General features: G+C 41.9%; 1 protein-coding gene across 1 annotated transcript in view; it reads right to left on the reverse strand.

Annotated features, from left to right (window-relative positions):
• LOC124595017 overlaps positions 1-15653 on the reverse strand; it is a 103674-nt gene that overhangs the window by 73260 nt on the left and 14761 nt on the right. The window contains exon 2 of the mRNA XM_047133567.1: positions 89-345. Within this exon, the coding sequence (XP_046989523.1) occupies positions 89-244 (156 nt within the window). The 5' untranslated portion in view covers positions 245-345. The remainder of the gene's footprint in view (positions 1-88; positions 346-15653) is intronic.

The raw sequence follows: 15653 nt of genomic DNA on the forward strand, positions 1-15653 counted from the left end.
GTCACGATCGATCAACTGTCAATACGGCCTTAAATTTTCATGTAGACGCTTGTCCAGTGAAGCGCCGGACACTTGTGAGACTGCTGACCTTGCTGTAGCCGCAGCCGATGTCTATGTGCACGTGGCCGAAGCCGACCACGCGGCAGCCGCAGCGGATGCGCTGGTCCAGCCCGCCCACGACCGCGGCTACGCAGGTCACGCACAGGGCGGCCACGGCGATGGCAGCAGCGGTGCGGAGCGTCATGGCCGCAGCTGCTCGCCACCAGTCACAAAGAGGCCACCGCCCAGCCTCCTAGCTGACCAGCAGCGCCTCCAAGCCACGTGCACGTCTTTGGCGTGAACTCACTGTACAGCAATACATACTTGGCATAAACAAAAGTCTTGAAGGGTTGTAGGAAATGTAGTGATTATTGTGTAGTCCATCTCGTTTTGGACAACAGGCTCTGTTGATACCATTTCGTAAATACACTCATAGTCATAAGTGTAGCTGTGCCTACGTGGCACCAGTCTAAACTTCTGAAACTTAGCTGGCACATTTGTCACGACTGTTTTGAGGTTTATTACTAAGTTAAGATCATCTGACGTCACTCATATTAAAAGAGCACACCACTCGCTTTGGAGCGCTTAGAAAGTGTACAACCGATAGCAGACCCGCCACCGGTGACGCAAAACACAGCAGTGAAGTATGTGCCAATCGGTTGCGCTAAATCAGCAGAGTAAGATTCGTCGACGTGCAGACGTGTCACAGTAATTGCGGAAATGAGCTGTCGCGTTTGGATACGCTCAATACCACACTGGAAGCTCGATTTGGGGCATCGATCCGGCCGCTGTGGCCGAGCGGTTCTAGGCGCTTCAGTCCGGTACCGCGCTGCTGCTACGGTCGCAGGTTCGAATCCTGCCTCAGGCATGGATGTGTGTGATGTCCTTAGGTTGGTTAGGTTTAGGTAGTTCTAAGTTCTAGAGGACTGATTACTTCAGATGTTAAGTCCCATAGTGCTCAGAGCCGCTTGAATCATTTGGGGCATCGAACCGGACTGTCCAACGCGCCTACAAGGAATGGCCTACCACTTGCTGCCGTGCAATGTAGCATTAGAACAGCGATCGTAAAAAGACCCTGGTTGACAGGAGCCGGAAATGAGTGTCACGCCTCGTCACGATAACTGGTTTTAAACACGTCAGCACCTGCTGCTACCAGTGAATGCAGGCAGCCCCAGTCAGTTTCCGATGGAAAATTGGAAAGGGAACTGCACGCATGGGATTCGGTTTCGGGTACCTCACAGTAGGTATTACTCACTGTGAAACAAAGAGTTACATGTCTTTAGTGGGCCACACAATATAGATACTGGACAATAACTGACTGCGTATTATGCAAGGCATACAGGCAACCGACGGTCCACTGAGACGCTTAACCTGCAGCGTGCTGTAAATCATGTGCTGTTATCACTCAGTAATTGTCGCTTCCTTCCCCTCTCACAGATATGTAAGAGGGGTGTCCAGATCAGTCGTGAAATGGAAACCGCACTGAAAAACCGATGAAGCGCTGCACAGATCTGCTGGCCAGTGTCTCTATTACGCTCATCGATAACGTCACGTTGCATTTTGCAGTTTCGAGTGCACAGTAGGCGCGTAAAGATGTCTAGAAAATAGTGTCTCCCTCCAACTATAGGTGCCCGCCGAGAGATTTCGCGTGGTTTCACGCAACCTCACGTAATGTAACTGTCATACATTTCCTTCTTCATGACAATACTCGGCCACACACTGCAGGGACAATAAAGATGCTCCTGCAGTGTTTTCAATGGGAAGTATTCGATCACCCATCACAAACTCGGACGCGACTCCCTCTAATCACATCAACCACTGTCTATGAGGACAGAATTTTAACAAAGACAACGAGTTGTGAACCAGCTTAGAGAGTTGGCGGAAAACACAGGAGGCTTCCTTCTGTGACCAGAGTACTGGAAAGTTTGTTCAACGGTAAGACAAATGTCTGAATCGGAGCGGCGACTATGCACAGAAATGGCTGGAAGGTGTAGCTAATTGTTGCAGATTAAAAATTTCTGATTTTCATTGTGGTTTCCATTTCTCGTATGATCGGAACTTATTTTCTGAACAACCCTTATAATTTCTTACTTCCAGATGTTTTCTCATGTGCTGTGGCCGTGACAGCGTCGGACGTCTAGTTTTAGTGTCTAAGATAGCTGTTCGAATAGGCCTATATTGTGACAAGTATAACAAATAGTTAGTAGTAGTTTAGCTTGATCTGGTTATATTTTTCAAAATGTAAGGAAATTGAGCCATACTTCCTATGTTGAGGAGAAACTAATCTGTAGTGCCAAATTATTACTGAAAAATTGTTAAGATGGGAAAAAATATCGAGAAGATAGAAAAGTTGACTTAGTCCAGCCGACAGCATGTTATTAAACGTACCGTTAGGACGACCACTAACTAACTGACTACCAAGTACGCCTAAGAAACAAACAAAATCGTCCGAATGTCGAACGAACTCGGGAGAAAGCTATGCTGAGGGAGAATGGAAGTTGTTTCAAGCCTTGAGAGTCCTAGGGATACGTTGCAATTTCAGGCATAGTCAGTAGTGCGTATCAGAGTATCAAAGCACGTAACTGCACGTAGCGCCGACCCCAGGCGTACGTGGTCGACTCTGCCGTCTGTTGATGCCATGTCTCGCGAATCGACGAAATTTACAGGAATTCTCGACTCTACAAGTCAGAATACATTGTACTGGACGACTGAGCATCCAGCTAGTGTAGTGACAGACTTCTGCGCCAATCTACACGTTTACACGAAACGAGTGAATGAATTCCGCGAGTGATCCTAGCGAGAAAGTTGAAAGGGTACAGTACCGCCCGACAATGAAAATAGGTACAACATACTTCATTATTTGTCAGAACAACACATTTTTTTGTAAAATAACTCAATTTCAATTAATACAGCGAAGCCGGATCCCAGTGTGGGAAAGAATGACAATTTATTTGTTTAATTGATCACATGTGCACTCCCACAAAATAAATCCCTACATCCTGTTTGGTGAGATCTGTGAAATGAATGAATGTATGGTCGTCTGCTAACCGCAGATAGTGAATGTGAATATATGATCATCTCTGAGACGATCCTTTGGCCACCTTTGGTGGGACCAAAGAGATGAAATTTACCTGAGCTTTGAGCGCCTGAAATGTGGCTGACCAATATGGTAGCAAGGTGCTCCCCCAATTCAGCAGAGGTGCGAGAGTACCTGAAGAACGGCCATGTTTCGGTACTCTGCCGCTGGATCTTGTGTTGTTAAGACCTGTTTTAGGTGTGCTCCGTAAAGACAAAAGAGTGGAGACATGGTATGCATGTGGAATATTTAAGAGTAGTTTAAAATAATAATTTCTCTATTTCAGGAACTTATGTGGCGAGAATCAAATGTCAAGCAGGTAATATTAATGGGATCGTAGTAATCTTTGGTCGTGTGTACCATAAGTTGAAATATTTAAGAAATGGCGTGTGGACGACTTGAAATTAGAGACGAGTACTTCCACGTGGTGAGTACTGTGTGAGTCTCAATCTGTGTATGAGACAAAGGATAAAGAGAAGTACTCGTCCATGGTATCAGTTGAGGACTCGCGTGTATGATGAATTCGTTCTTAATATTACTTTGCGTGATATGATTCGGTGTGACGCTAGATTCAAACTCTGAGAGAGAAGCAAGGTGAGTCGGCCGTCTATCCAGCAACGCCACTTTGCTTGCATTGCACAGGAAGACGTGCATATATCTCCAGAGTTCATAGTAGGAAAGTAGAATTACAAAGTGGGGCAGTGTCGTGTGAAACTGGGATAAATTCTAATTGAAGTGAGAAAGCTGAAAGTGATAGTGTTGTGACTATTTATTGTATTGTATTCCATGTTGTAGTGTGGTGTATGTCATGTAATTTGGGTATGTGTGGTTTGCATGGGAGAGTAGCATGGTAGTTTCAAAAGATTAGTGGGTTATGCTTGTTCCTTCTGTACCGCTCGATCTGGAGGAAAGTTTAGTGATGATGATTGTGAGAATCGAAGTGTGAGGTATAATAAAAGATCCACCATCCTATCCAGAAAGTGCACTGTAGCATTAAATAATTACGAGACCATAAGGTAGAGAATCACCAATGTAAAGCCATCCCCACTGGGTGGAATTTCTCATGTGTTATTATTGTAGGTTATAGAATTTGTGTGTTTAGGTTATAGAATTTATCAGAATAAATAAGATAGTGAAAAGAAAAAGATTGGTGGTCTTTTCCTTCGAATTGTATGTTGTCATGATGTCCCGAATTTATAAAGTGTGCGCCATTCATATTTAGTGCGGTGGCCACGTGTTCATAAAATCCGTTAAATTAAAGAAAAAAGAAAGTGTGGTATTGCCAGTGCATAGTGAACAGTCAGAGTTCTGTAAATTACTGATAGTCAGATGTGTGTTTCCGTTGCGCATTATTCATACAGGAGGATAATTTGTAACTTTATTGTGAGTACTAGAGTTCAAGTTACTCGACAGATAAGAATGAATCCACTCGCTTGGCAGACCACTCATCTTGCAGGCCTGACTGCTTGATGCCACAGTATGAGCAAGGCATGTGGGTGCCTCTCTTAATTTCGACCCTGCCAGGATATTTTGCTGTTAGGGTTTGCTGTTAAGATTTTTTTATTTTTTTGATGGAATTTATTGTGATAGCGCTAAGAAGTAAAAGTTTTTTTGTTTGCAATTTCTTTCTGGATTGGTGAGGATCTTTTATTTTATTATGTAATCACTTGCTACATCGTCCGAGGCTGGAAGATCGTTGCATAATTTTTTTTGCATAATGTCCGTAGTAACTAGGTCGCAGTCGAAAAGTGTAGTCACCATGGAGAATAGTGATTCTGGGGTGAACGTAGCAGTGTAGCAGGAAGTAGGTGTCGACTTTGGGTTAATGAGCGAGAATGGCAAACAGTCGGTAGGGGCTGAATTGTTCAGCGGACTGCGGCTAGGTGATCCTTTATGCGGCGGGCTTTGTCCACAAACGGGGGCTTTTCCCGACGACGCGGGCGAGCCGGGACTAGGTCAGGTATGCAGTGAAAGTGAAGCTACCCTTGGCGAAGCTATGGTTTCTCAGGCGAACGAGGTGAGCGCACCGAGAGTAGCAAATGACAATGTGCAACTGCAGTTTTTACAGAGGATGGATAGAGATAATAAGGAGAGAGATAGGGAGAATAAGGAAAGATTGGAAGTGATGAATAGGGATAATAAGGAAAGATTGGAAGCGATGGATAAAGATAATAAGGAAAGATTGGTGGCTATGGAAAAAGATAGTAAGGAAAGATTGGAGGCAATGGATAAGGGAAATAAAGAGGCAATGAGGAAGCTACTCTCAGTTATCGATGAGCGTCTGTCCGCAGTTAATAATCGGTTAGACGAGGGGGAGAAGAATCTGGGTGCGTTGAAGCAAGTATGTGACACCGTGAAAGAAAAAGCCAATAATTTGGAGGTACGAATAATTGCAATAGAGAGGGATATCACAGAACGTAGGGACGTGTTGCTAGATGAGCGAATCAAAGAGGTAGTGGAGGACTTACTTGCAGATAAACAAGGGGCATTAGACAGCGTGGAAGCTCAAGTCACCCGGCAGGAAGTGGCGCTAAATAAATACAGGGATGAAGTTGCGGAGGTAGTGGTCAGAATGAATACAATTAGTGCAGATGTAGAAAAGGTCAGTATAAGAGGCAAGACAGGCTCTGACAGTACGCAGCGAGAGGTTTATGCCGACCAGGAGGAGATACAATCACTATTACAGTTTAAAGAGGCACAATTAGAAACAAATAGGAAACATAGGGAAGAACTAGCACAGTTGCAATTAGCGTGCAGAACCGAAGGTGAAACACCACCAGGTAGACCGCAGAGGGAGAGTGAGATAAATTCAAAAAACGAAAATAGGCAGAAAGAGGAAGACGAGCTCAGAGAGTTAGAAGAACGGTTGTGTCAGATAAAACAGGTGGCAAACCCAACTGGGTATAGTCCAAGGTCGGAAAACATAAATGCGGAAGAAGAATGTAGGAGGCACTTCGTGTCGGTACAAACGTACACTTGTTTTCCGGATCCTGATAATTACCAACATCCATGCCTGTGTCTGTCTCAACTTCAAGATTCATTACCTTCATCGTGGGGAGCGCTCCTCAAAATGAAGTTTGTGTGTAACCATTTGAGGGACGAGGCTAGAGCGAAAATGCAGGAAGTTATTAAAGACTGTAGTAGCTACAAGATATTTTGTGACAAGTTTTTAAATGAATTCTGGTCGAAAAGTAAGCAGGACCAGGTTAAGCAAAGCATATTGATGATGCCATATTGTAACGAAGGTGGTATAAGAGATCCAGTGTCGTGCTATCAGGAAATGCTGAGACGAAATAGGTATTTGGATGTGCCATACGAAACTGGGGAGCTCATTAGGATCTGTATATCTGTATAACGAAGTTGCCAGTGAGATTGCCCAGAGATATAGTGATAGCAGGCAGAGGCTTAGACGATTCCGCGTCATTTCAGCACTTGTTACAGGAACTGGGTAATGAGAGCAATATCGTGAACGGAGACACGACTCATAGGTCAGATAGTGTCAGGATAGGAACGGCAGAAACTATCAGAATGATAGGAGAGCATGGAATCCTGGCATTTCTTTCTTGTCGTAATAGATTGATGGATAGGAGAAAATAATCCAACATATCACTCCTTAGCATCTTGCCTTAAAACACATGCCACTGGCACTGAAAACTGACTATGTAGCAGACATACTCTACTGATATGTAGGAATGCAAATACCATACTTCTGATCAGAGAATAAAACACCAGTATTGGCATCTGTTAGGCTGGTCTCTCAGAGCAAAATTTGTAAATTTTTATTTCGAACACTAAAGTAAAAGGACTGTTTCCTCAAAAACCAGTTGCTAAAAATGTTATGTAATAATGCCAATGAGTCCAGTTTAATTAGTGTGATTTTACTATTGCAGGTACTTAACACGTAATGTAAAAGGTCAATATTGTGATCTGTATGGAATAGGGTACGTTTATACTGCTGTTACAGGTAACACCAGTAATGTGATCGAAGTTTTTAAATTAGATGCCATCTGACCTATAGCATGTCATAGTCGTGGTGACAGTTATAATGAGATGCTGCGTATGGTTGTTCGGAATCTGGTGTTAGTGAAAGAGGCCACTAGCACCACAGTTTCTAACACTTGGGCTGTCCCATCTCTCCCAGCTTGTATATTCTCTGCACACATTTAATTTTCATGTGAGCACAGATTCCTAACTAGCAAATTCTTTACTGTGTACAGTGGACCATTCAGAGTGAGGCGGATTGTCCATGAAAATGCTGTACTGATTGAGACTATCAAGGGAAAACGATCTTGCGGACTTCATCACATTTATAACATCAAATTATGGAAAAGTTATGGATAGATCGTAAGTAGGCAATTTATGGTAGATAGTGTATTTATTTGTGGTGTGTAACGTTGTGCAGGGTCAAATCGAACATAAGAATTTTCAGGCGGGATGTCAGGAAGGATGACGGAATAGACTGGTCGAATGAGTCATGAACAGGAGTCGACAGAGTGGTGTATATACGTATTTTTTGTCATATGAATAAGGATCAAGCAGAAACGACGTGATGGTTAATGAGTGGATAAAGATGGTAGATAATGAGAGAAGCGACGTAATAAATAGTAGTTGATAAAGGTGATATTTAAGGAGAGAAGCGACGTGAACCAGTGTGATTAATAAAGAGAGATTCGACGTGATGAAACAGTGGTAAATAAAGGTGAGTAGAATTAATAATGTGGAGATGTCTTAGATGTATGTTATAGAGAGGCCTGTGTATGCTGCAATCGAGATTGATGCGAATGGCGAAGGAAGACCAGGAAATGATGGAGTAATGGACGGATGGAGAGCCAAAATACGAATGAAGAGATGAGGACAACTGCACAACGTGAAGGGACGTAAAGGGAGTATGAGATCCAGATGGTGAACGTTGTGGAATACTGACGTAAGATGTAATATAAGTGAAAATCTAATTCTTACCATAACATTTGCTATATGAAAAAAATAATTTTTGTTGTTGTTGTTGTAGAAGCCTGGTACCAGTATAGCTAATCAAAACGGTACCAAGAATGTGAACAGTTATTTTGCAGGATGAATAATTTGTGTATTTTTTGTTCTTAGATGAAATGTCGCAATCCTAAGTTGATATTTAGCAGGATGAACAATCGGTAAAGTGAATGCAGAGGTAAGTCGATGGAGAGAGGTGCCAGAGTGAAAGGACGAATTCAGAGACTGGAATGCTATCTCCGAAACAACTTCATGTGTTATGTGGTTGAGTATACGGGAGCAAAGGTATGCTATGTTGTCGTGAGTGTGGTGGTGTTAAGGTTAGCTGACTTCTAGACCTATTCTGTTAGTGTATTAATGGATTAAATGAGAAGGAAAATGTGATGTCTGGTGAGTGAGAGTCGTAGAGTAGTGTGATCAATGCGCACACTCCTGTAAAGGGGATGCTACCGATCCATAAATATAACATTATTATGATTTATTGTTTGATTTGGATGAACCTCGATGGCAGGTCAGGATCTGACATCATGTGGATGGTTCATACATGTCCTAGAAATGTTGTTATATATAATAAAAAGGTAAAAATATATAAGAGATACTAATTTCAGTCTGTCACAAGCACAAAGGTGCATTGTATGTTGTAGATTTAGAGTCATCAGTTTCTAAAATGTTTATTGTGTTAAGATGTTAAAGTAGTTTACTATTTAATAACATGTGGTAGGTAATTGTGAGCTGTCTAGATTATTTCTTATTTTTTTTGTTAGAACACTTTCAAGGGGTATTAATTTCAGTCTGTCACAAGCACAAAGGTTCACTGTATATTGTAGTTTTAGAATCAACAGTTTCTAATATTTTCACTGTGATGTTAGAGTAGTCTACTATTTGATATTGTAATTATGAGCTGTATAGATTGCTTCTTATTCCTTTTGTTTTTTTTTTTTTTTTTTTTTTTACACTTTCATGTTTTGTATGAGGGACGACAGGTGCAATCAATAGCACAAGTGTGGGCTGTATATAGAAAAGGGATAAATGTTGATGTTGTACGTGTAGAAAACTAGGGTGTATAATTTTATGTTTTTTTAGAACAAAGATTCTTTTATTACCAATTTAACTAATAGATCATACATGTAATCAATGAGTATTTAAATACTGTAAGAATATCCTTTTGTCTGTAATGTTGTGAGATGCACGGAAGGGTCTAACTGATTGGGTGTCGTAGTGCTGAGAGGCTACACAGAACGTGCCCGTACCACATAAGCCAGGGGAGAGGCGACAGAGCCGCGGCACTCCCCATTCCACTGCCGGTCGGAGTACACTCCACGCGTCTGCTACAGCAGGCCTTGGGCGACACGCACGTACAACTGGCCATTCATAAGTTCCACCACCCTTACGACGGGGGAAAGTACCCCGCAGAGACAACAGCGGGTGGTTTCTTCTGCTCAATGGCTCGCGCAGCAGCACCACGGCAGAATGAACGACGAGCAGCAGAGTCCGGCGGGCATTTTTTACCAGCAACTATTAACTAGTACTGGACTGTGGAGTCGTGAAGAAAGATGACTGCTCGTATGTCTCCATAAGGTTGAAGGTGAAGGACTGGTGTTTCCATGTTGTGAGTGGTGGAAAAGATTTTGTCTTTAGCAGACAGGACGATTGTTTTGTTTTGTCTTGACCACTGAACGGTGGGATCCATAAACTTTTGGCAGTGACTTGTTAAGTGTGCTTTGTGAATTGCATGTGGGACGCTTGGTATACTTAAAGAGGACTAATTATTGTATGAACGCAAGAAACTAAAGTGGGACATTGACATTTGCGTTTGTAGTAGGAGACATTTCTTTAATTGGTGCAGGAATAAGTGCTGTTTATTGGAACTTACAACTTTTAATTGCACCATGAACTGAAAGGACAGAACTGTGGGTAATAGTAGTTGTAGGCCATTTCTGGACGACCAGATTCGTGTGGATGGTACTCTGAGGGTGACTATGACATTTGTATTTAATGTGAGATACAGTTTACTGGTCAGTGCATGTTCAAAATGCCGATTAGAGTGACCTAAAGACTTTCATCCGGGTAACCATGGGAGAGCTTTGACACCGAGACAGTGTTTCTAGGGAACCTGTCAGCAACTTTTTTGACCCCAAGATAATCACAGAATGAAATGATTCCGTGTGACTCGCAAGATAGGGAATAATGTATTTGTACTTGTAATTGTGTAAATTTTTTTTATATGTTTCATTCCTGAAGGGACAGCAAGTGTAATTGTATTTCATTAACATTTGTGTTTAGAATAGTTAGTGTTTTTTTTGTTTGTTCTGGGTTACCAGTTCACGTAGCATGTTTATTAGAATATTTGGTACAATGATGCTTTAATTATTAACCAGTGGCGTAATACTAACGTAGCGGCTTTTGTTGCATTGGACAGGAAGGTTGTCACAGGGGACAAGAGTTTGCATTGCACAACAAATATCGGAATTAACAGATGCATTTTGATGTCGTGGACAGTAATGATCTTGTTTGTTGACTGAAGCCACTTATTTTCATTATCACAGTGGTGATATTTCACATTAAAGTGTAACGAAGGCTAGTCGAAATGCGAGTTAATGTCGTCCAAATGTGTAACAACAGAGAAACGAGCAGTAGAGTAAGATACGAGAGCTACTGGTGGATTCAAGCACTTATTGCTAAACTATTTACTGCGTGTATTGATCAAAGTTGATGGACTGACCGGCTCAGCAGCAGGTATTTGTACTGGTGGACAAGGATAAGGTTAAACTCACAGTCGAGTAGTGGTGGCAATTGCTTATGTGATGATAGTTAACGAGGTATGACATGATGTCTTAGGTTGACTATATGACGTAACCAGTATGTAACTTGTGGTACATTTCATTGTTTTTCTTCTCAGTTTTATTTCTCTGTAGGTTTGATGTATATTTTAGAGTACTGATATGGAGCCTGACTTCTACGTGTAACTAGCGTACGCAATTTTTTTCTTTTGTTGATTTATTTTGTATTTAGACATTGCCGTGTAAAGATTATTACAACGCAATTTATGAATGTCAGATTACTTGTTCTGTGTTTGGACGGTGAGCTATTTAAAATTTTAGTATTTAGTACAATTAGTATTTTTTTATTTGTCATAGAATTAGTGAAGTTTGGATCACTCTTAAAAATAACAAAGATCCCAGTAACTAAGCAAATTTTTATCTCAACATTATTTTTTATTTGTATGATGTATTGTTTTATTTGTCATGTGGATTGTTGTAAATTTGTATGTGTACGTTACTCCAGATTGTGGAGAGTACAATAATGGAACAACTGTGTCAATAACTTAGTAAAGTAACAGCATTTGGTCGTCTATTTGAGGCACCAGGGGCTAAGGTCTCCTCCTGGTTATTTTGATGACTTGCTACGTTTGTTCTAATACAGTTTTTTTTAAAAAAATGTTCGGAACTACCCTCGAATTGCAAGGATAGTACCGTGCCATTTTTTTCTGCATGGGTAGCCGGTGGTGAAAGGGTACAGTACCGCCCGACATTGAAAATAGGTACAACATACTTCATTATTTTTGTCAGAACAACACATTTTTTTGTAAAATAACTCAATTTCAATTAATACAGCGATTCCGGATACCAGTGTGGGAAAGAATGACAATTTATTTATTTAATTGATCACATGTGCACTCCCACAAAATAAATCCCTACATCCTGTTTGGTGAGATCTGTGAAATGAATGAATGTATGGTCGTCTGCTAACCGCAGATAGTGAATGTGAATATATGATCATCTCTGAGACGATCCTTTGGCCACCTTTGGTGGGACCAAAGAGATGAAATTTACCTGAGCTTTGAGTGCCTGAAATGTGGCTGACCAATATGGTAGCAAGGTGCTCCCCCAATTCAGCAGAGGTGCGAGAGGACCTGAAGAACGGCCATGTTTCGGTACTCTGCCGCTGGATCTTGTGTTGTTAAGACCTGTTTTAGGTGTGCTCCGTAAAGACAAAAGAGTGGAGACATGGTATGCATGTGGAATATTTAAGAGTAGTTTGAAATAATAATTTCTCTATTTCAGGAACTTTTGTGGGGAGAATTAAATGTCAAGCAGGTAATATTAATGGGATCGTAGTAATCTTTGGTCATGTGTAGCATAAGTTGAAATATTTAAGAAATAGCGTGTGCACGACTTGAAATTAGAGACGAGTACTTCCACGTGGTGAGTACTGTGTGAGTCTCAATCTGTGTATGAGACAAAGGATAAAGAGAAGTACTCGTACATGGTATCAGTTGAGGACTCGCGTGTGTGATGAATACGTTCTTAATATTACTTTGCGTGATATGATTCCGTGTGACGCTAGATTCAAACTCTGAGAGAGAAGCAAGGTGTGTCGGCCGTCTATCCAGCAACGCCACTTGGCTTGCATTGCACAGGAAGACGTGCATATATCTCCAGAGTTCATAGTAGGAAAGTAGAATTACAAAGTGGGGCAGTGTCATGTGAAACTGGGATAAATACTAATTGAAGTGAGAAAGCTGAAAGTGATAGTGTTGTGACTATTTATTGTATTGTATTCCATGTTGTAGTGTGGTGTATGTCATGTAATTTGGGTATGTGTGGTTTGCATGGGAGAGTAGCATGGTAGTTTCAAAAGATTAGTGGGTTATGCTTGTTCCTTCTGTACCGCTTCTGGAGGAAAGTTTCGTGATGATGATTGTGAGATATATTAAAAGATCCACCATCCTATCCAGAAAGTGCTCTGTAGCGTTAAATAATTACGAGACCATAAGGTAGAGAATCACCAATGTAAAGCCATGCCCACTGGGTGGATTTCCTATGTGTTATTGTTGTAGGTTATAGAATTTATCGGAATAAATAAGATAGTGAAAAGAAAAAGATTGGTGGACTTTTCCTTGGAATTGTATGTTGTCATGATGTCCCGAATTTATAATGTGTGCGCCATTCATATTCAGTGCGGTGGCCACGTGTTCATAAAAGCCGTTAAATGAAAGAAAAAAGGAAGTGTGGTATTGCCAGTGCATAGTGAACAGTCAAAGTTCTGTAAATTACTGATAGTCAGATGTGTGTTTCCGTTGCGCATTATTCATACAGGAGGATAATTTGTAACTTTATTGTGAGTACTATAGTTCATGTTACTTGACAGATAAGAATGAATCCACTCACTTGGCAGACCACTCATCTTGCAGGCCTGACTGCTTGATGCCACAGTATGAGCAAGGCATGTGGGTGCCTCTCAAAGTAAACGAATGCAGTCCCTCCAGAAGTTTCATAACTAGCATGGTGTGCCTCCACGACTAAAAACATAGTTCACATACCAGCTTAACAGGATGGATGCATCCCCTACCCTTGTTACGTTATTAAGGCGGTAGTGAGAACTTTTTTAACTCCAAGGTTCCCCTATTCACGTGGTACCAATGCGAAGGTAAACATCTCCATCTGCGACCGTGTAGCCCGTGCATAAATTTTGTACATAAATGGCTATTCCTAACGGCCACTGTCATACTGGGATTTTAAGTGAAAGTGATTTCCTGATGTAGGAAGATGGGATAGTCCATTTTGTCTTAATGGCTCAATGTGTGAAACAATACATGAAATATTTTTTTTCCTCTTGTAAATCTTCCTTGTGTAAACAACTGGTACTAAAAGTTAACTGTGACAAATTTTGTGAAATTTTAAACTCTTTAGTGTCCTGTAGTAGATCACAGAAAAATTATAAATCTACTTCTGTGTTCTGAATGTAGTCGTATACTTCATATCCAGAGTGTCCCAGAAATGTGGCGACAAACTTCGAGGCGCTCTAGAGGGTGTCTTGAGCAACAAATCGACAATAGGAACTCGTGTCCACAAAAGTCATTCAACGACGCTACAGTGCGTCGAAGTTAACGGCTCCAGCGCCTGGCAGTAGGCCAGCCCTTCTGCAGCAAACCTGTCTCTGTATGCTAGTAGATTGGGACAGAATGTCTCACAGTGTTGTTTGTTATTTAGTGATTGTGCAACAGAGAATCATATTCGTAGAACACAGGACCTCTCTACCCAGCAGCTAGCTCCATAGGTGATCGTGGCAACCAGTCATGACCACTGAATAACAAACAACATTGCGAGACGTTCAGCCTATGGATCTTCAAAGAGTCAAGTTTGCTGTCGAAGGGGTAGCCTAGCGGCAGGCGCCAGTACCTATAGTTTCGACGCTATGTTGCGTTGTTGGAAGAAGTTTCTGGACACTGATTCCATTCATAGATTTGTTCCTCAAGACACCTTCTACAAACCCCCAAAAGCTTGTTGCAAATATGACAGTAAATCATGTACAGTCTAAGCATTGTTTTAATCTAGAAGTAGACTGCACAACAAAATTAGAGGATCACTTCTTTCGAAACCCAATAATCGTCTCCCAATGTGGCGTAGAAGTTTAAAATTTGGCTCAAAGTTGTGAACAACTTTTCTCTGTAATGCTGAACAAGCGGGGGATCCCAAGACGTCACCCTCGAGCTCAGCGACGCTTCACTTTCCAACAACTTGCAAAGTAAAGGCCAGAAATCGCTAGTTTATGCGGGGTGTAACATGGGTTAGTTATATCACATTGGCACCAGATTTCACCACGATTCCGCCCATCGGCACTGTGGAAGTATCACACGATGGAAAGGTCGTCTCACACCTTTCTTATCCACATTTCACCCATTCTTTTCACTCCTCTACGATGGAGATCAAAACCCCCAGCGTTAAACTCATTCGACTTTCTTACGGGTGGCCAAGGAAAACGTTACAGACACACCGGCGCTCAGTAGTGACACGAGAGGGCCTCAGTGGGTGGAATAAATTGTGTCAGTGAAACCATGTCTTCCCTTGGGGAGTTGATTGCCACGCATTTTGCGGTCAAAACAACAGTTCTCAATGCAGTGACCAACAGGACGACGTACTCAACAACATTTGTCTCTCCTGACATCACCCAGACGATTTAACCCTTCTCTATGGACATCGTTGGGCTGCAATCCCACTGAACGTGATCGCACACCTCTGGAGTGTGGCGCGACCACCATTTTTGCTCTGGTATACAGGATGGAACCGCAAGGGTTCGACGAAATTTGAACGTGGTTCGAAGCAGCAAAATGTGTTTATGCCTTTTCAGCCATCATTTTCCAGCCATACTATGACGTGATCACGGGGGAGGGGAGCGAGAAGGGTGCGACATTAAGACACCCGTGAATTAGAGTCGGCAGCAACCTCGCTTCCATCCGTGCACTTTTTTAGAACAGTTTAAAAATCTACCTGAACAGAGACCGCTAGTCACTGATTACTAGACACCAGTGGGACGGACAACAGTTTCGATACCGCTGAGCTGCGAAATCTAAGGAGTGAATAAAAACAATTCCTGTCACGCTGCTGCCTAGTAATCTCTCTACAGCTACATTTTTAAAGTGCTCAATACAGATGTGCACGTGGAACCAAGGCATTTGCCGAACTGGGCGGTCTCGGGGTATCCTTTTCAGTTTTATTCACCCATGTATGAATGTCGGGCTTCCCTGTGATTGCACCACAGGCGAGTGTAA

The sequence above is a fragment of the Schistocerca americana genome, chromosome 2 (assembly GCF_021461395.2).
Source record: "Schistocerca americana isolate TAMUIC-IGC-003095 chromosome 2, iqSchAmer2.1, whole genome shotgun sequence".
Taxonomy (NCBI): domain Eukaryota; kingdom Metazoa; phylum Arthropoda; class Insecta; order Orthoptera; family Acrididae; genus Schistocerca; species Schistocerca americana.